A 21,018-nucleotide genomic window follows, 5' to 3' on the forward strand; every position below is an offset into this window, starting at 1 on the left:
AGAATGGACCAGAACTAACATGTATTTAATATAGGGACAACAGTGAACTGGAAAGGTTATCATCCCATAAAAATGGCAAAATATTCTCTCTATAGCAGATTATCTCTTGCATAGATCTGGGATAAATTTTCTGCATAACCACGTATTGCATACTTGTTCCTACAAAGAGACATGCTTTCATTCATAGCTCCTATATGAGATAATATGTGCATCAATTTTAGCATTTTCTGCAGGCAAATATAAACCTACATTAGCCAGATAATTAAGGTTAGTGGATAGCTGATGGAATAGTAAGATATTCAGCACATCTCTCTTCTTTCTTAACTAATTCTTTCTTGTATAATTTTGTTTTTAAATAACATTAAAATATTTACAAATTGCTGATGATTTACAAGATAAAGTAGAAGTCTCAACCTGCCTGGTTCAAAGGTTGAATTTTAAAATAATAGAGCATAGTGAAACAAAAAGTGATGTTAAATGCAAACTCCAGTGGCTGCACCACTTCTGATCCAGCTCACTGCTAATGTACATGGGAAAGCAGAAGAATATGTCCCGGGTACTGGGACCCTGCCATCTTCTTGGGAGACCCAGGTGAATTTCCTGTATCCTGGTTTTGTCCTGGAAAGCCCCAGCTATTGTAGCCATTTGGGGAGAGAAGTAGCCAGTGGGAGATTTCTCTCTCTCCTCTCTTCTCTCTTTCCATAATTCCTTTAAATAAATAAAAAATTTTAAAAATCTTAAAATATAAATTATAGTTATTATATTTAACTTAATATTGATAAAACTGTAGTTCAAAAATGGAATTTACTTGATTTTGTTCACACAGTTTATACAGAGCCAAGCAAAAATTAGGTTTAGACTCTGGTTGAATGCTATTACCATACATCCGTATTTCCTGAACAAAAATATATGGTCCAATATGAGAACACGTTTGCTAATGAAATGGTTTACATGAATCTAATATGCTATTAGGTTTATAATTGATATACCAAACTATATTCAAACCCTCTCTTCTTCATACATCACTGTTAGAATGTGAGATATCAGACCATAAATTGGAAAAAATGTTTCTGAAACATGTATCTATGAAAGGACCTGTCAACTCTGTAAATCTGCCTTTCAAATAAATGAAATAAATCTTCAAAAAAAAGTTTTGATTGAACTGTGAGGGTGAAATAACAGCATAATGAATTATTTATATCTGCGTTATTTTAACTTGCTTCTTAATTATATAATTTCCACTTATGTAATATACTGTAAAAATCAAAATTTCTTCTCAGTAGTTCTGATCTGAAGCTTAACATTTCAGTTCAAAGAAGGGAGAACAAAATCGCAATCAGTATGTTCTATACCTTCAGTTTAACCCAACTTTTGCTCTAACTATGATGCAATAATGACAGTTCACTACTGAGAGGAGTCATTGATAATTATCCCTATACAAAGCACTGCTCTTCTGATCTCACCACCAAACACTAAAGTGGGGTCATTTCTCATAAAAACTATAGCAAGTCATGTCAACAGCAACAGGTCTTTGCTGTGAACAGCAACACATCTAATATTCTGACAATACATACATAGCTCTAACGGATATGTGAGTTCATATGACTTTACTTTTGCTGAATTATTTGCTTCAAAGGACAGTAAATAAGATCAACTATCAACATCAATCCTTCTGAGAAGTCAATTTTATATTCAAATTCAACTGAACATAAATATTCCATACATTCATATTCCAAATCTGCAAATTTCTATTCTAGTTGAGAGATCTTTGTTTTCTCACTCCTTCTTCTCTATTTTAGTATTCTTACTAAAATTCTACCTCCCAATGAGCTGGAGGGTGACACAAAATGAAATAAAAGTAAAGAGAAGGTAGACAATGATATAAACACTCATTAATAATGATTGTACTATCAAATAGTTTTTCTCATGGGAGAAAGCACAAATACAGGCAGAAGAGACAGACTTTAAATATACAAATTTTATATTTCATTATATGTTCATATTTCTAAAAGTAATGAAGAACCAAAGTGACTGCATTTCAAAACAATAAAAAAAGCAGCCTCCGTTTCCCATAACAGACCCGGGTTCTTGTAAAAGCAAGCATTCAGGCATTCCGGAGATACCAAAGCTTACCAGGAACAGCTAGCTTGGTAGACCAAGGACAGCACAGTAGAGACTGCTAAGCAAAGTAACTCCCTGTGCCCAAAGCTTCCGTGCTGTAAGCCCCTGCTGTAACTCCCTGTACCCAAAGCTTCCTTGCTGTATGTAACTCTTTTTTCCTGCTGATGTATCCCTTTTTTCCTTTAAAAACTCTCCCAAACAAAGACCGGGGCCTCACTCCTTCCTCCGCTGCACGGGTTGGTTGGATGGGGTCCCTGTCGTGGCTTGTACTCCCAAATAAACCTTGCTTTTGCAGTTCGGTGTGATTGACTCTCTGGGGGTCTCTGCGAGGATCTAACGATCTGGGCACAACATATTTTTGGTGCCCAAGAGTAAGTTCTAGGACAAATATTTCCTATGTGAGTTTAATTTTTCATAAGAGCAAATTTTGGTATTCATCCAATGTATCTGAAATTAAACAACAAATCCAAATTAAATATTCAATGCCACATTTAGATTGATACATCTTTTGCATCCCAAAGTAATAGTTACCAATAGTAGTCTGACATTTAAAACATCTAAAGAATTACCTCTTCTTTTTTTTTTTTTTTTTTTTTTTTTTTTTTTTCTTCCAGGATTTTGACGCTAACTTCATCTGAAGTATTTTACCTTCAGCATGTAGGACCTTGTTTTTTGGAATATCAATGATTGCCAGGTTTTCTATTTACATACTGAAGTTGCAGGTCTGCTCTGCTGTATCACAGTGCACTTTCTTCTAGCAAGTCTATCCATTGTGTTTCTCCAGAAGAATCTTATTCCACTTCTCAAGGATTTTTGCCTCCTCTTGTAGGGCTTTTTCCTCCTCTTCCAGAGCGCTGTGTTCCTCTCTAAGAGCCTTGTTCTCCTCGCGAAGGGCCTGTTCCTCCTTCCACAGAGCCTGTTCTTCCATCTCTAGTGCTGCACCCTTCTTCATCAGGACCAGTTCCTCCATTTTGATTGCTCTTTTCTGGTGATGCAGGGCCTCGATCTCCTCATGGAGTGATTTTATCTCTTCTTCCAGAGCTTTTGCCTCATTCTCAAAGGCTTTCTCCTGTTCCCTGAGAGCCTTGATCTGAGCACCTAGTGCCCAATTCTGTTGCCAGTAAGAGCTCCTTTCTATGTTCAAGGCACTGATCTTTTCCCGAGATGCATTTTGGCTCTCTAAAATCAAACTTTCAAAGTTCCAGAGTATTTGGTTTTGCTCCCTCAGGAAGTGATTCCTGTCTTGGATTAACTGGTTGTCCATTCGAAAGGCTTTGTTTTCCCCTCGAAGGGCTTTGTTTTCTCCCCAAAGAGACTTGTTTTCCTTTCTAAGAGATTTGTTCTCATCTCTGGATACCTTATTGTTTCTAGAAAGTATAATTCCCATCTCATGAGATTCCTGTTTCAGCTTATTTTGATCTTGAGTACAAGAGAAGAAAGAGGAAAACAAATGCAGTATCTTCTTTTTGTTTATCCATTTTGATTCAGAGGCAGCCATTCTTTAATATTGCTTTAACTGAGCAAAATACACATGTTCTAGATGTGTTGGGCTCAGCCACAGATGAACTGATAATTGTTGCAACATCAGAAGCCTTAGGTATGTTGGCAATGTGTTCATAAAGAAAGGGTTGGTATGTTGACTTGTACAAGGAGCGGTATCACAGGCATCTAAGCAAGGCTCAGTCAGACCCACTGCAGGAAAAAGCAGTGAACATATGGATGGAAGTCAGCAAATTAACAACTAAATCTCAACGTATATAAATTAACAACTAATAACCTTATTCTTTATTAAATTCTGGATTGGTCAATGGTAATGAGTTATTATTTGTCTGAGCAAAGCATTTCAACTAAACTATTAATATTCTACAAGAAATGAATTTTTAAATGTTTTTGATTCTTATAAAGGGAACAGATTTCATGTATTTCGTAGATACAGTTTTAAAAACATAATGATACTTCTTAACCTCTCACCATCCTACCTCACTCCCTTCCTTATTCATTAATTTTTGCAGTGACATGCTTTCAATTTACTTTATAATCACAAGCTTAATCCTCGACTAAATAAAGAATTCAACAAGTAGTAAGTAGAAAGGCCACTGTTGCTCAGGACTATAGATGAGGAATATAAATAATAAATCTGAGAATGTCAATTTCACTCATATACTCATTTTTATTACTCTTTATATTAGTTACCACAAATTAGAGAAAACATGATAGTTGTCTTTTGTGAGTGGTTTATTTCACTAAGTTTAATGGTTTCCAGTTGCATCCATTTTGTTGTTAAAGACAGGATTTCATTCTTTTTTATGGCTAAGTAGTATTTCTTCATGTATATTACCATAATTTCTTTATCCAGTCAGCAGTTGATGGACGTTTGGGTTGACTCCATATCTTAGCTATTGTGAATTGAGCTGCTATAAATATGGGGTTACAGACACATTTTCTATAAATATATATATTGCTGTTGATCTAGAAAATATCATATATTGTATCACAGTTCTAGTAACAGTTAGAAAACTTCTTTAATATTTTATAATATTTACAAAGATTTGTATTTTTTACAGATACTTAAACAGAGAGCAACTTACATTTCTGTGATCTCTGAATTCTCTGCAGGTCTGATGTCTATTAATACCAGAAACAATTAGGCACATTATGTCATCTATAATGTCATTTTGTCTTGACCTGGATTCTCTATGTTGTGTTTGGTTGTTTGCATTTAGCCTGGGCTTCCAGAAAAAAAAATTAAAAAGTAATATTATATTTTATGTTGCATGGAATGAGAAATTCGTATTGAATTTAAATATTAACATTGATTCAAAATTATTTTATAGCAAAATAGCTTATAGTTATGTGCTAGAAATTGACAAATACTAATATACACTATACAATTAAAGATAAAATATTTTAAAGAATTCTATGACCATGGCTCAATAATCAGTATCAGATAAATTTGTCTATTATACCAAGGGTATTGTATGGCAAATATTTACTTCATATCTTATATGAGGTTAATTTTATATACTGCAATCTATATCCATTGATAGAATAGTAACAACAAAGTATTGAATTTTATAATTTTTTCAAAATGTAAACTTTTGTTGAAATATAAAAAAATATTATTTGAACATTGTATAGGTTCTACAAAGTTTTTATTATTATTATTACTAATTTAAGTTGAACTCCTGAAAACAATGTACAATAGTATGAATAGGACAAAACTCTCACCACTCTCACTTGAATAAAGATTTGTCAATATATTAATGTAACTAGATCTAGTAGAGATTTTATACATTGTAGCAAATTTGAAACTATTTTTACTTTTCACACATCTATATATCTCTACCTACCTTTATAAAAATAGTAAAAAAAGACACAATAACATGTAATTACAATTAATCTAAAATTAAGAATGTTTTCATTTTTTTATTCTTAAATTGGTTAAAGTGAGTTATCCAGTAATCTGCATTAACAATTAAAATGAGAAAGTATTTTAGTTAATAGTGCTGGCTCCACTTTTATATTTATGTTTCTGCTTTTATTCTCCTGTGGCCATGGTATTTTAAGATTCCAAAGCCGTTCTAAAAAAGAAAAGGAAAACAATGAACTCTGGGCATTCTGTATTGGAATGCTGAATTGGAATGAAGCTTTGGACATGAACTGAAAGTACCTAGAAAATTTCTGTCATCCTTGGCCTTTTGTATGAACTGAATTTAAAAATTAAAAAACTTTCTCCCAAATAAACTATAGGCCCAAAGAGCTTCATCAGTGGATTCTTCCAAGTATTTTATTTTATTATTTAATTATAATTATTTTTAATGGACAAGAGGCTGGGATTGGTAAGAGGGATTTTAAATTAAAAATAGGGGATGCTGGGTGTGGTTCATTAACAGTGACAAACATTAATAAAGTTATAAGAAATTTAGAAATTCTAATTGTCTACATTATGAGTATAATGTGACTTTTAAAAGATTTAAAAATCTTTAAAAAAAGATTTATTTGAAAAGTAAAATGCCAGATCAAAGGTAGGAGCCTAAAACTCCATCCGGGTCCTCCACATAGGTGGTAGGGGCCCAAATACTTGGGTCATCTTCCATTGCTTTCCCAGATATATTAACAGGGATCTGAATCAGAAGTGGAACAGCCAAGACTAGAACCGTTGCCCAGATAAGATGCTGGCTTCACAGTCAACAGCTTATGTCACAATGTCAGACACTGTGATTTTTTAACACACGTATTCAATGTGAAATTATTATATCAAGCTACTTAACATAGCCAAATATTTTAGAACAAAATAATAATTATATTTCCATGAATCCTTTCAAGTGATAGGAATGGATTGAGCAACTTGTTCTAAAACTGTAGTACCCTGACATCAAAACCTAGTGAAGCATTAAATGAAGGGAAAACTGAGCTAAAACGTCATGAACATAGATACAAATATCTTAACCAAAAGAATAATACACCAATGTACTGATGCATAAAATAAATAATAAATCATCACCAAACTGAGTTTAATTCTTGATTGCTAGATTGAGTTAACACAGGAGAATCAACTGATGTAAGTTAAAATAATAACAATACAAAGGAAAAACTCATTTTATGCCAAGAAACATCTCTGTAGATTCAGAAAAGCTATTTGAAATATCCAACATATTTACATGAATAAAAACCAATAGCAACCCACTAATACCACCAACTTCCTCTTAGTTCACTAGATAGGAACTCTTTTAATTCAATTAAAGAAAAAAACAAAACTCTGTAGAAACATACTAGATGATGAAACACAGATTTCTAAATCAAGTATACTACAGAAACCCAGGACCATCATTTTCACTATTGTGCTGCAGTCTCTTATTGCTACAATTAGCCAAAGTATGAATGTATATAAGGATTGGGGGAAAATAAGGGTCTCACTATTTACAAATGATACTTCAAACATTTAAAATTTTTAAAACATGATACAAATAATTGCCCTGATGGTTGACATCTGCATCCAACATGAGAGTATCTGAACTCAGTACCCTGCTCTGACTCCTGATTCCAGCTGCCTACTAATGCACCCTCTGGAAGGCTGTAGTAATGGCTCAAGTGACTGGATTCCTGCCACTCATCTGGGAGATGCAGATTGCATTCTTGGTTTCAGGCTTCAGTCTGGCCCAAGTCTTTGTGCGCATTTGGTGCAGTACACAAGTGGATGATGAGAGCTTGCTCTGACTGTCTTTTTGTCTGTCTCTCAAATGAGTTAAATCAGTTTCTAAAATTTACAGTTAATTACTAAAATTAAATATGATTAGAAGGTTTATTGGATGTTGGTTCAAGCGAAACTCCAACTATACTAACATATATTGAAAAACTGTTGAAAATAATTTTTTATTGTGAGTTAAACTGAGAGTGAAACAAGTACTCAGAAATAAATGTACACAGTACTCCAATACAGAGAAGTAAAAGCATCGTTGAAAACAATTACAAGGACAGAAATAACAGAGAAAAGACTATACTCATGACTAGAAGATTCAGTACTAGAAACATATTACATCTTCATATTTATTTATGTTTTCCATGGGTTCCCACAAAAAAGTAACTGCAGAGGCGTTTGTGGGTATATGTGTGTACATGTGCCAGAGTAAATTGAAATTTTAATCCTAAAATTTCTGTTGGAATGCAAATATTCAAGAGCAACCATGAAATATGGAAACATTAACATTTGAACAAACTATAATCAAACAAATTTTATAGTATTTTTGCAACGATAGATAAGAAACCAATAGATCAGCATAGAAAGCTCAGAAGCAGACCCGCGTTTGCAGACAGCTATTACTTTGGCCGACCCTGATCAATCTTAAAAACACAGAATCCAAGGGAGATACATTTAATGTGATTTCATTTAAACAAAATGCAAAATCATATAATAATCTTTGCCCATCATGTCAGACAGAGATTTCTTCTGAGAGACAGGGATGAGTTAATCACAGGATCATTGTAGTGTTCAACTTTTAGTTTTATATGAGGATTTCATCAATTTTTAGAAATTTTTCATAATTTTATAGCAGTATTCATGATTTGTATTATTTTCTTTTTTTAAAAGATTTATTTATTTATTTGAAAGTCAGAGTTACACAGAGAAAGGAGAGTCAGAGAAGTCTTCCATCCAATGGTTCACTCCCCAGATGGCCGCAATGGCCAGACTGCACCGATCCAAGCCAGGAGCCAGGAGCCAGGAGCCAGGAGCCAGGAGCCAGGAGCCAGGAGCCAGGAGTTTCTTCTGGGTCTCCCACGTGGGTGCAGGTGCCCAAGCACTTGGGCCACCTACTTCTTTCCTAGGCCATAGCAGAAAGCTGAATTGGAAACAGAGGAGCCGGGTCTCGAACTGGCGTCCATATGGGATGCCAGAGCTTCAGGCCAGGGCATTAACCCTCTGTGCCACAGCTCTGGCCCCAGATTTGTATTATTTTCTATATATCTAGTTTCTATATATCTATTTTCTATATATCTAGAAGAATGTGTTCATATGTATATTACCGTGTTTCTATATTTATTACTTTTTGTAGAAGTCTGCTACTTAATAACAAAGTTATCTTAGACAAGTTAATGCCTTACTCCTCTCTCAGTTTCATTAGCAATAGGTAGTATCTAATCATGTCCTTATGAGAATACAAAGAATTTGGGGCCAGTGCTGTGGCAAAGTAGTAAAAGCTGCCATCTGCAGTACCAGTATCCCATATGGGTGCCGGTTCATGTCCTGGCTGCTCCACTTTTGATTCAGATCTCTGCTATGGTCTGGGAAAGCAGCAGAAGATTGCTCAAGTCCTTAGGCCCCTGAACCCATGTGGGAGACCTGGAAGAAGCTCCTGGCTCCTGGCTCCTGGCTTCAGATCAGCTCAGTTCTGGCTGTTGTGGCCATTTGGAACCAGTGGATGGAAGATCCACCCCCCCCCCCCCGCCGCCTCTGCCTCTCTGTAACTCTGTCTTTCAAATAAATAAATAAATATTTTTAAAAAAAGAATACAAAGAATGAAAGTAGTAAAGAATGTAGAAGTTTGTGAGCCATATTAAGTATGTACCTTACTACTACTATCATTATCAGTAATTTTTACATTCATTTTCATCACAATTTAGTTGCTTATAGTGAACAAAACTTCCTAGAATGTCTTTCCATCTATAGTAAATGGCAGCAGCAACCTTGTTCCAGTACCTAATTTCATGTAATTCACTGTATTTTAATAATTTTTGAAAAGTTCCTGGTCAAATTAATATTTCCATTATTATCAAATATGTTATGTCATATCTTTTCAGTTAACTCACTTGCAAGATGGCCTTGTTTTTGGTATCTTCTGAATGAACTAAATAGAAGAAAGGTAGGCAAAAAATCCCGATACCTTTTCTGTTTATTGTTTAATGATTGGAAGATGCAGACTAGATAAAAGGAATTGTCATATATAATAACATCATTTTAAATTTCCAACCATGAATTTATAGATGAATTATATGGTTTCAGAATTTTAATGTATTTCAGCAAGCTGGTGTCCTATTCTGTACTGTATTATAACAGTGTTTGCATAATTGCAGGATATTGGGTAGAGTAGTGAAGATGTTTAAAATCATACCTCATGTGGCTGGCTGGCATTGTGGCATAGCAGGTAAAGCCCCCACCTCTGATGCCATCATCCTGGCTGGGTCCCAGAGGTTCTACTTTTGGTACATCTCTCTGCTGGTGGCTGGGGGTGGGGGCTGCAAGTTTTGGGTGGAAGATTTGTGACTAGCTTGAAGATGTGGTCCAACAGGATGTCATGGTGAAGAGAGGTGGGAGCACGTGTCAGAGCAAACCTTGTGACAGCTTAAATCCTGCACAAGACATTCTGCTAAAGCCTGAGGGGTCCACAGGCACTTAGCTCAACTGATGGCCTCAGCCCTCACTCTTTTAATCCACATTCTACTACTGTAGGGACCTGGGGCATTGATCTTGTCTTAGCTACTTTCTGCTGACAGAGGGTCATTGTCCTGGGGACCATTTAGGGTACAGAATGTTGAGGGTGGTGGTCATAGCCATCAGGTTGCTTTGGTCTGAAGGGTTCATCCCTGGAAGAGCCAGGATCTCTCCATGGTGCCTATTTTAGGCACCCATGGTAAAGACAGGGTTCCAGCAGGAGGTGGCCTCTCAAGGAGGATCCAGGGCCAGCTTGCAGAAACTGCTTCCATCCAAGGTTTCACATGCATGACCATCTAGAATTTTATTGTCCCAAGCCTGGAGAAAATGAATCTAACAGATTAAACATACAGACCCTAGAACAAAGGACGGAGCCATTGTTAGAGGACCTAAGATAGGTGCTGTCTATATCCTAAGGAAGTTTTCCCATCAAGAGGCAAACAGAAACTGACAAGAGGGACTTTTTAATAATCAGGTGGGTGTTAAGGTCTGGCCAGGTATATGAGGCCCAGATCTATCTATCCCTCCACATGGAGTGCTGGAAGAGACATCATAAGGAAGGGGAAGGGACCCTGTTGACTTTCATTACCTAGCTGGCCTGGGCAGAGGGCTGGCCTGAATAAGTTAGTATCAAATAGGTGGCATCTCTAAAAGGAAATTTACAGCTCTACCTGCAATGTTACTGACCCAAGGCTGTTTCCCTTTGGAAGCTGGGCAGAGTGAAGGAATTTTCAGCTTAGAGGGGGCCAACAGGGTCTGCAGTGCTGACCTGGGAGTCCTTCAACCCCAGGGCAGTTTTGTTTCCAGTGGCCCAGTTCTTGGCAGAGCTGACAGGACTCTTCAGAGGCGGACTTTGTCATGACTGCTGTCTCTCTGAAGCCCCGGCTTTCCACATAGAAAGCAAATGCCATTTGAGGTGGACTGGCCTTACTGGGCCTCCCTGATGGCAGGTCACTGTGTAAAGCTGTTATTAATTGGCCTGCCACCTATTCTTAAATTGTTCCTGTTGCCTAGCTCACTCCTCTTCCTCCTGGACTCTGCAGAAATAGACCACTGAATAGGCCTTTAGGATGTCAGCCAAGGTGGGTGCTCAATCCCATCCCTAACCTTTGGTTGCCTGAACTAGAAATTTGTGGTCACTGGCATGTTCTGACAATGTTCCTCCTGTGAAATAAGATGATGCCCATGAGGAGAGCTGTTTTCTTCCAAATAAACCCAAACATAAAGACCACCTTATCCAAACTGTCTATAAATTTTGAAGTAATGGGTAAGACTTTGTATCTCTCCCTTAGTTTGGTTTGAAAAGGGAAGTTTTGCCTGTTTACTGTGCCCATGACAAAATAAAACTATCTGTAAAATCATATCATAATGAAAGCTTTTATTTAGGACGTGCTATTTGTCCTTTTATGTGTGATCAGGCTATCTGGATTTTTATATGTGGCCAGGCACTATTACAGAAAAATATAAGCTATCCGTTTATAAGGCCTGAAGATCAAACAGTAATTCCTATGGAAAGTCCTTCAAAATAGGATTGGTTTCTCATCTTGAAGAGCATATAGGCTTCTCAGATTGCTCACTGTCAATATCAAGTGAAAACTTAGCAAGCAATTTTAACTGCAAAAAACAACTTATGAAAACACTTGCTGAAAGTCCAATGCCTTTAATAAATTTTAAGTGTACATGTAGTTGGAAATATTTTTGAATATTTAACACAAGTGTAACTTGTTTGACAAGTAAACCTGAGCACAAACATGTCAATGACTTAAAAAAATGTGGTTTCTTTTTACCAACAAGTTTAAAACTTCTGATACAGAGATTTATTTAGGTCACATGAACCAAAAATTCCTTTGGGTTACCTTAGAAGTTTAATGGGCAATCTTTTATCTAAAAGCCTATTAAAACAGAATTCTTAATAAATTTCCCCTTAGACATACAATATGTACACATGTATAACATGTAACATACCTTACAGACTAGAACAATAAAACAGTTTCAATAGCAACTTCCATCCGCTGATTCACTTCCCAGATGGCTGCAATGGCTGGAGCTGCGCCAATCCCGAAGCCAGGAGCCAGGAGTTTACTCCAGGTCTTGGGACTTGGGCCATCTTCCAATGCTTTCCCGGGCCATAGCAGAGAGCTAGGTCGGAAATGGAGCAGCCAGGACTCGAACCGGTGCCCAAATGGGATGCCGGCACTGCAGGCAGCGGCTTTACCCGCTAAACCACAGTGCCAGCCCCCAATAGCAACTTCTTAAAATCTTTAACTGTTTTTTAAATTATCAATTGATTAGAATTACTTCCTGTTTTTAGTAACCTGAATTAATCATGCATTTTTTTTTTAGTTGAAACCTGTAGTCTATTATTGGCTTTATCTGCTTACAGAACTGTCCCAAATTATTGAATACAATAAAAGTCAAGGGAGAAGAAGTCCTTTGGAAACTAAGACTATACATTTAAACAGAACCAACGAAGTTTTAATTTCCATGAGCAACATATCTGATTTTTAGTTTTTGGAGGATAACACAAAACTGTAGATGGCAGAAGACATTGTTAAAATTGTAAAACTCATTAACCAACAAAAAAGGCACTTGCTTACTCCATACAGTATTTTAGAAAGCACCTGTAAGATTTCATAAAACATTTATTCCTTAGGCCTCTGGGCCTTTTTCATTGAGATAACTATCATGACTGATAACATAACAACATCATTAGACTTTTGTAATTTTGGACATTTGTATCAGCAGCATTTTATGTTATCATGACTTAAAATTTAGCCTCACTTCACATCTTGACAGTACATTTTATATAATACAAATAGCCTAATTAGTTGGTGTTCGGAACTTCGAATTTTTGAATGCCTGTCAAAGATCTCAGGAAGGCACATAAAATCTGGTAAGCAAGATTCCTTAACACCATGACACAATATAGATCAGATGTGGTCATTATTACAAAGTGGTCACTAAAATGCTTTAGAATGAATATACATTCAAACAAACCAGAAGACTCAGCTGTTTTTAAACAATCAGAACTTACATAGAGACGCAGGATGTAAAGATTTCCTCAATAAGACACAAAACTGATGTCTCTTTGGTCTGTCATGAAAATGGGAAAAAAAAAAACTTTAAATATGAGTTAACACATGGAATCAACCCATGACTTGGAACAATTTTCAGAGTCAGAAATAGGGAAGAGAAGAGAGCTTACTGGAGCTGGCTAGAAAACTGACAGTCACTAATTAAACAGGAACTATGTGGTGTGTAAAGTAAACTACAGTCATCAGAAGATGAACCACCTTAGGAATGACAAGTCCACAATTCCAGAAATACATAAGAAGAACAGAAAGATGTCTTCAAGTCTTATTTTTTAAATCATAAATATCTGCATTTTTGTCAAGTTTTTTTGAGCTGCCAAGACTAACTAGCCCAGGAGAAGTAAAGGACAAGTAGATATCAAGTATGATACTGTTAGACATTCCCAAACAGTATTATTATAGTCTGAATTGTGCTACCTAAAATTCGTATGCTGCTCTCCTGACTCCCAGTAATTCAGAACGTGACTCTATACTGGAGACAGGATCTCTAGAGATGGTGTTAAGGCAAGACGGGATCACACGAGTGGCCTTAATCAATTATAAATGGAGTTCTTTAGAAAGAGGAAATGTGAATACAGTCAGGCACACGAGGGAAACCTGTGAAGATACAGAAAGAAGATGTGTAAGTCAAGGAGAGAGTCCTCAGAAGATCTGACCCTATTGATACCTAGATCTTAGACATCAAGTCTCTGGAACTGTGAAACAATTATTTTCCTTCCATTTGAACCAGTAGAAAACAAATAGAAGCAACAGTCTTTTCCGCTCAACTTTTGAAGTTGAGTCCTGTGAAATTGGACTTACTAGCAAGACAGTAGCCATCGGTAGGTTGATGATGGTGCTCCCCTACTTCCTTCTTGCATGACTTTCTAATTCCCATTTCTCCTTCGAGTCTTGGATTTCTGAAATTCATTTCTGTAATCACTTTGGGCTCTTGATAGGCACTGCACATTCACTACTCTTCTAAGTATGTATTTTGAATTTTGTAGCACAGTGACTAGTTCTGCTGCTGCCTCATAAGGAAATATTTATATTTAAGAAAGCCGCCTCTTAGGTATGAACCTTTCCCACATGAAATTAATAAATTCATGTGGTTCTTTGCACTAGCCAGAAATCTCAGAGCATATCCATTTGTTGTTTCTCTCTTGACTGGGGATATATAAAAGATTTGGAGCAGCTCACCTCGCTCTACTCATAGAGTCTCGACATTAACAATTTAAGGCAGGAATCTTCCTGTTGCTCTGCAGTACACGTAGAATTCAGCTCCCACAAGATGTAACGGCAACGAATGCTGACAAGGAATGTAAAGGAGTAAGCTGTTCTTTTGCCTAAAACTGAACCTTTACTTCATCTATGCTTGTTAGGTTTGCTTAGGAAATGCTGGAGTTGTGAAGTAAGCAGTGAAATTATGCATGCTAATACCATCTGTATCAATTGATGTACAGGTGTTGGTTGGCAGGGTCACAAGTCATCCAGCCTTTGCAGAAGGGAATATCAAAGTCTCCATGCCTTTGACTTCCTCAGCCCTGAGCAGCTAGCTTCTGCTTATCAGACCTCAGATTCTGTTGACTGTTAAACTCCACCTGATTTATCTTACAGAGAACTCCGGCACCTCAAGTGGCCCTTTGTGATCATTTTCTGTGGTTCAACTAACTACCAAGCCTGGAGATGCCCTGAACTTCTGAGAATGTGGGCATATTTTCATGAGGTGATTCCTTTGCTTAAGTCCCTACAGTCACTGCAAAATTGATTTAAATGTCTTTCACAGGCCTTAGGAGTAAAAAGTCAAAGGCTCAACTGTAAAAAATATCACTTGGAAAACATAAGCTTCTTCCAAAATACCCTGACCACAAACTAAAATCCAAGCTTCAGCACCATTTAGTTGCTTCCCTAAATTACCATTTTCATCTTATGATTGAGAATATCTAACCAGTACACCAAAGTTTAAGGTTTATGAAATTAACTGCTCTAAACTGAGGGAGTTATGAGGTCTTGAATAACATGCACTATTTCGCTATCAGGAAATCAGTTGATGGTAATAATTTGTGGTAATCAATTAAGGATAAGAAGAGTGGAGTGAATTCAGGCAAATTTGAGATAATCACTCCACCTTGCAAAGGCAGAATAAGTAAAATGTAGAGGTCAGAACATAGAGTGAGAACTTTCAAATGGATGTGAGAAAGAAATATCTCACTTCCTCCCAGGAGATAGCAAGTGAATAGAAACCCCCTGGGGAAGGAGGTGGGAGTTGGGATGCCAGCCTGCTGATGGAATGACATTCTGGAACAGGTAGGAGAGGCTCCTGCTCACTAAGAATAGGAGAGCAATGATAAGCAATGTAGTCCGGAGAGGTTTAGGGCAATAACTAGAAAATCAGGTAATTTGGAACTAAGATTAAGTTTCTAGATCAGAAAACAACTATCTTTCATTTTGTCACTTCTGAGTGAAAAATGTCAACAACAGCTTTGGTTGTGGAGATCAGTAGATAAATGTTTCAAATTAAATAGCACTTTCAACCCTAAACGTTCTACTTGTCTTAAAAAATGACAACCAAAACCAATAATAATCAAAAACACATTTTACTTACCTTCAGAGAATATTTCCTAAAGTTAATGGAAACAAAATACAATCAGAGCAATGGTTGTTAGAGTGACTATCTAATTACTTTATAGAAAATTACCTTTATTTCTTAAAACAGTGTGAGGTTGCCAAACCCACTCCTGTTGCAACGAGGAGCCTCATGCTATTTGGCTTCTGGGCTCCATCTGTAGTTGTGTGCATCTGTTTTCATCCTCCTCAAACTCCTCTCAGAAGGAGCACAGAGAATCTGCAATTCATGTCAGGGCACTCAGCCAGATTAGATACTGCCAAATATCAACATCAGGTTTTGTGAAAAGAATTAAGTTACTTAAGCCTTCTCTGTAGCATAGCAATGGTATCCTTGGATGAAAGGTTATGCAGTTTGAATCTCTATTTCTACCCTGCTGAGAAAAGATAATTTGGAAGTGTGAGTGTGAGATTATGATGTGATTTGGACATTTTACGGTGACCTAACCTTTTCAAATTCTACTGCTACTGGGTTTGCTTTTGTTGGCAATGGGTTTTGTTTGCTTGTTTTTGCAACTTTTTCTGTAGTGTTGCACCATAAATTGGAGGATAGTGTATGAATAACACTACATATTATATATTTTAATTTTTTAAAAACTTAAAAAATTGAGTTTTTTTGAGAGACAGAAGGATATAGAAAAGATTCCATCTACTGTTTTATTTTCCAAATTCACACAATAGCTAGGAATGTGCTTGCCAAAAGTCACCATTTGGGTATCCCGTGTGGGTGTCATAAACTCAAAAACTTGAATGATCATTGCTTCTCCCCATAGTCTTCATTGCAGATAGCTGTCATCAGGATCCAGAGCCAGGTATGGAGATCAAACACTCTGAAGGGGATACAGACATTTTCACTTCTAGGCCAACACCCCACCCCCACATTTTTCATTCTTACTAGTCCTGTGCTTCTATGTACTTCAAATTCATTATCATGTATAGCACAAGTGATGCTATGTTGTGTTTTCCTTTATCAGCACTCTGGTTGTTTTCTTCTCAACAAGTGATTTGAAATTTATTCAAGATAAAAGAAATTCAAATCTCAAGAATGTAAACAAAAAGAAATCTGAAGGACCAGATATTTAACAGGACATTTAATTAATATTTTCAATATTATGCTTTCTCTTTTTTAAAAAGATTTTATTTATTTTTTTGACATGTAGAGTTACAGACAGTGAGACAGAGAGAGCCAGAGACAGAGAGAAAGGTCTTTCTTCCATTGGTTCATTCCCCAAATGGCCGCTATAGCCGTAGCTGAGCCGATCTGAAGCCAGGAGCCAGGTGCTTCTTCTTGGTCTTCCATTCGGGTGCAGGGGCCCAAGCACTTGGGTCGTCTTCTACTGCTTTCCCAGGCAACAGCAGAGAGCTGGATTGGAAGAGGAGCAGCCAGGACTAGAACCTGTGCCCATATGGGGTGCCGGGGCGGCAGGAGGAGGATTAACCAAGTGAGCCACGGGGCCAGCCCCGAAAATATAGATTTAAATATAAAAGTAAATATAGCTTTGAAATTAAAAAATGTTTTTATGACTTATGCAAGTCTCTTAGTTCCAAAGAATGGACAAAATTCCCAAGTTTTGACTACAGATTTTGACTCTGCTGTTTCTGAGTTCTTACATACTGGATGGATGTTAGCGAAGGGAGACTTAGAATGTTTAGGAGAAGTTTTCCAAGCTACATTGTGGGAGAGAGATTTATTTTTCCCTTTGACCATTAAGTAGAATTTGTTGATATCTCCCCAACACATGACCATTGTATATATGAATATATAGGAATCCATAGTATTTCCCAGAAAAGTATATTGACAGCTGAAGATGAAATAGGATCAGAAAACAGATATGTAGGCATTTTATAACTCAAGTGGCTTAAACATTAATTAGAAAAAAAGACACATAAAAACTATATTTTATCAGAGTGAAGATAACACATCAATATAAATAAATAAATTAATTAAAATTAATATGAAACAGCTGGCTTAGTTAATTTTGTCATTACTTAAACCATTAACTACATTTATATGTGGTATGGGTTAAGATAGCTGGCTAAGCAGGAAGTCGCAAACCACAAGGCCCTGCTCAGTGTAGTTCTATTCCATTTGTCTGTCAGAACACCCTGTCTCAGGGTGGTGCTATGGTGTAGCAGGTTAAGCCACCCTCTGTAGCACTGGCATCCCAAATGAGTGCTGGTGCCTGGCTCCTGGCTCTGGCCTGGCTCAGCTCTAGCCATTGTAGTCATTTGAGGATGGAAGATCTCTTTCTCCCCAGTGGATGGAAGATTTCTCTCTCTGTGTCTATCTCTCTATCTCTCTGTGACTCTGCGTTCTAGTAAATAAATCTTAAATATAAAAAATAAGCTTCTCACAGGATACCTTATTTTCATTCAGAACCTGGGAAGAAGTCTCCATGTAATCAGGTATATTGAGTTCCACTTGGATTTTATGGAGGCATCAAAATTCTCCCAAGTGATCACATTACTTTATAAAAGGAGGTGCAAGGCAGGTGGAGACCAACTAAAGGAGACACTGAGCTGCCTCTCTCTACTCTTCCCCCCAGCTCTTTTTTCCCATGCTCAGCTATGCCCACATGTTTGTTTGCTTTCTTACTATTTAAATAAACTTTATCACTTTGTGTGCCATATATATGGCTGTACTTAAAATGCTCTTTAAATAATTAAAAGTCTAGGACCTGGGTTAAAATTAAACTCCACTTCTACATCATGTGTGTAGAATCATGTGTGTATTTTGCTTTTCCTTTACATACAGTGATAGCTACTACATTCATGCCCAATTTCTTATATTTCAAGAAATTTTCTAAATTTGGGGGAATAGCAGCATAGTCCTCTTTCATTTGAGAACAACTTACCCTAAAGCCATGTAGAGCAATCACGAGAAACAGCTCTTGAGACCTGTCTGAGGTGTGTCCAGACACAGCTATTACTTTTATCCACCAGGTAAATTTGACTTGAGCAATGTATACACACACACACACACACACATGCATATGTAAGGTCTATTTTTTCGTTGACATCTGGAGCAAGCTTGTGCAACCCTTTGTGAAAAGTTTAAGGATCAAAGACAAAAAGGCACAGAAGAAGATAAAGAAGAGATAAACCACTAACTCACAGCCAATGTAGATTTATTTAGGAATAAACCTGAGAGGGGCTCACTACCAGAGGGTAAAGAGGGCCTGTTCCTTTACAGTCTTGGGGCTTATATAGACTGGGGTGGTGGGCTGTAAGGTAATGGTACTTCTGGGGCTGTGGGCAGGGTTGTGCTGATTGAGGAAGAATCCAGGCGGTTGGGATCTGTTCTCAGTCACTTAGGCAAGAGACAAAAATAGGTCTAAGGCATTTGTCCTTGACTCATCTCCTTGTTAATAATTTATAAACTTCTTATCTATACCCAAATATGTCCTTCTTAAAAATAACTAAGAACATTCTTTCAGTATAACCTGTCTTTAAAAATGCCTTAAAAAAAAAAAAAAAAACCATCATCTTCAATGTTTGAAACATTCAACTCTACTTAAAGCCTAAATAATGACTTTGTGGGCTAAACCAAAATATGTTTACTATGATAAATGGAAACTTACTGTCATGTAATACATACAGTCTGACTAGAATAATGTTAAGTTAGCTAGGTTGACATTAGCCTATGTATGCATGAGGGGAAAAAGGAAAATGGGAATTTTTGTGTGGATAGATGAAGAAAGAAATGAAGTAGCAATCCTTAGTAGCAGATGAAAATGACTTATCTAAAATATTGCTCTTATGCTTCCACCTTGTTGGGTGGATCTTCTGTGTGGTTGGATGAGGGAAGAAATGTGGAGCAAACCAGCATTAACATATTTAGAATCTTGTCACTATTCAGTAACCTAGTTAGGTGGTCTCAGTCATCTCCTTTGGAGTACCAAGGCAATATGAAATTGTGGGAGGAATTGTAGCAATTCCACACCCAGGCAACCCTCCACACAGTCATATCCCAGAAACAGATGGAAAGGAAAAACTGAGGGCTTATACTCAAATCCTTAAAAACTCCACTCTGAAAGAGCTCTCTCTTTTCTGAGGTGCTTATCTGGTCTGTCAGGTGTATTTCCTTTCATTAAATTTTAATTCAGTATTCACTTGCCTTCTATGTCCATACTTCATCTGTTTCATACTTCATTGTCCATAAGACAATGGACTTGTGTAGCTAGGAGCTGCTACCCACTCCTGCTTCAACAGGTCCACTTGAGATACTTCACAATGTTGTGGGCTAGGTTGGGGTCTACATCCCTATACCAGACTCTTGCCTCTTACTTGAAGAGGTATTATAAGTACAGGGACAAATACAACATACAAAGTGACCAAGTTTATTAAAAGGTGAAGAAATCACACACACACGTGGACTAGGCCAAGTTCAGGAATAGAATGGGCCATGAAGGGAAAAGATGAGAGAGAGATTTCAGTACCCTGCTTCCTCGGAGACCACCTGAAGAGATAGCAAGCCTATGGACTTGGAAAGGTGAATGGTTACATGGTACAGCCCCCAGGTCAGGGAAGGTGAATCCCAGGGAAGGGGTCATTTGATTGACAGGTGGGCAGATAGGATTACATGGGGTGAAGAAGTGTGGCTTCCAGCTCATTGCCCTAATCTAGCTACCTGTCTCATTCCATATCACCAAGATAGCTAAAAGTCATAATTTGAGGGATTAGATGGGCTAATAGGCATTAGGCAAGGTCCTTGGTGGATTGAGAAAAGGGCAAGCCCCTTTCAAAGTGGACAAAATGTAAAAGCTTGCTTCTCCCCAGAAGCTGCACCACTTTGAGTATCTAGATTTATCATAACAGAAGGACAAAATTACCTATCCCATCCTCCTGGTGGTTTTTTGTTTTATCATGAGCAGGCTAGACAGGATTACAATTCTGGTCCACTGTTGGTTTTTGTCTCCACCCTCTGATTGATTGTTAACTGTTATTCTCTTCCTCCCCCAAATTGTGCTTGAAAGATCCCACCTTGACAAGTTTCCTGGATTTTTCCTCCCTTGGAGCCCTCCTGATGCTGAACTTTCTGACTTAGCTTCACTCACTGTCCCTATCTGTGCCTCCGTCATTTCCTCATAACAGTTGGGCTTGTGTCATCTAGGCCCACATCATTCATATTCCTCATAGAATAAGGCTTACATGACCTTTTTACAGAGCCCCTTTATTTCAAAACATTAATCAGCATTCTCAAATAATATGTAATTGATAGCATTGTAAAGACTTTTAAACAAGTAAAAGGGTCAGTGTAAAATATCTTATCAT

At 37.2% G+C, this 21,018-nt stretch overlaps 1 protein-coding gene across 2 annotated transcripts; it reads right to left on the minus strand.

Annotated features, from left to right (window-relative positions):
• Positions 1-1,908: 1,908 nt before the first annotated feature.
• On the minus strand, positions 1,909-5,662 carry LOC100338740 (coiled-coil domain-containing protein 70). 2 transcript variants are annotated; one of them, XM_017343627.3, is made up of 3 exons: positions 5,472-5,662; positions 4,710-4,845; positions 1,909-3,813 (listed from the first exon to the last, which is right to left on the minus strand). In XM_017343627.3, the coding sequence occupies exon 3, from the start codon at positions 3,617-3,619 to the stop codon at positions 2,885-2,887; it is 735 nt and encodes a 244-aa protein (XP_017199116.2). In that variant the 5' UTR covers positions 3,620-3,813; positions 4,710-4,845; positions 5,472-5,662; the 3' UTR covers positions 1,909-2,884. The 2 variants fall into 2 exon arrangements, with proteins under 2 accessions (XP_017199116.2, XP_051705966.2); XM_051850006.2 differs by having other exon boundaries at positions 4,710-4,850.
• Positions 5,663-21,018: the final 15,356 nt, after the last annotated feature.

The sequence above is a fragment of the Oryctolagus cuniculus genome, chromosome 9 (genome assembly GCF_964237555.1).
Source record: "Oryctolagus cuniculus chromosome 9, mOryCun1.1, whole genome shotgun sequence".
Taxonomy (NCBI): domain Eukaryota; kingdom Metazoa; phylum Chordata; class Mammalia; order Lagomorpha; family Leporidae; genus Oryctolagus; species Oryctolagus cuniculus.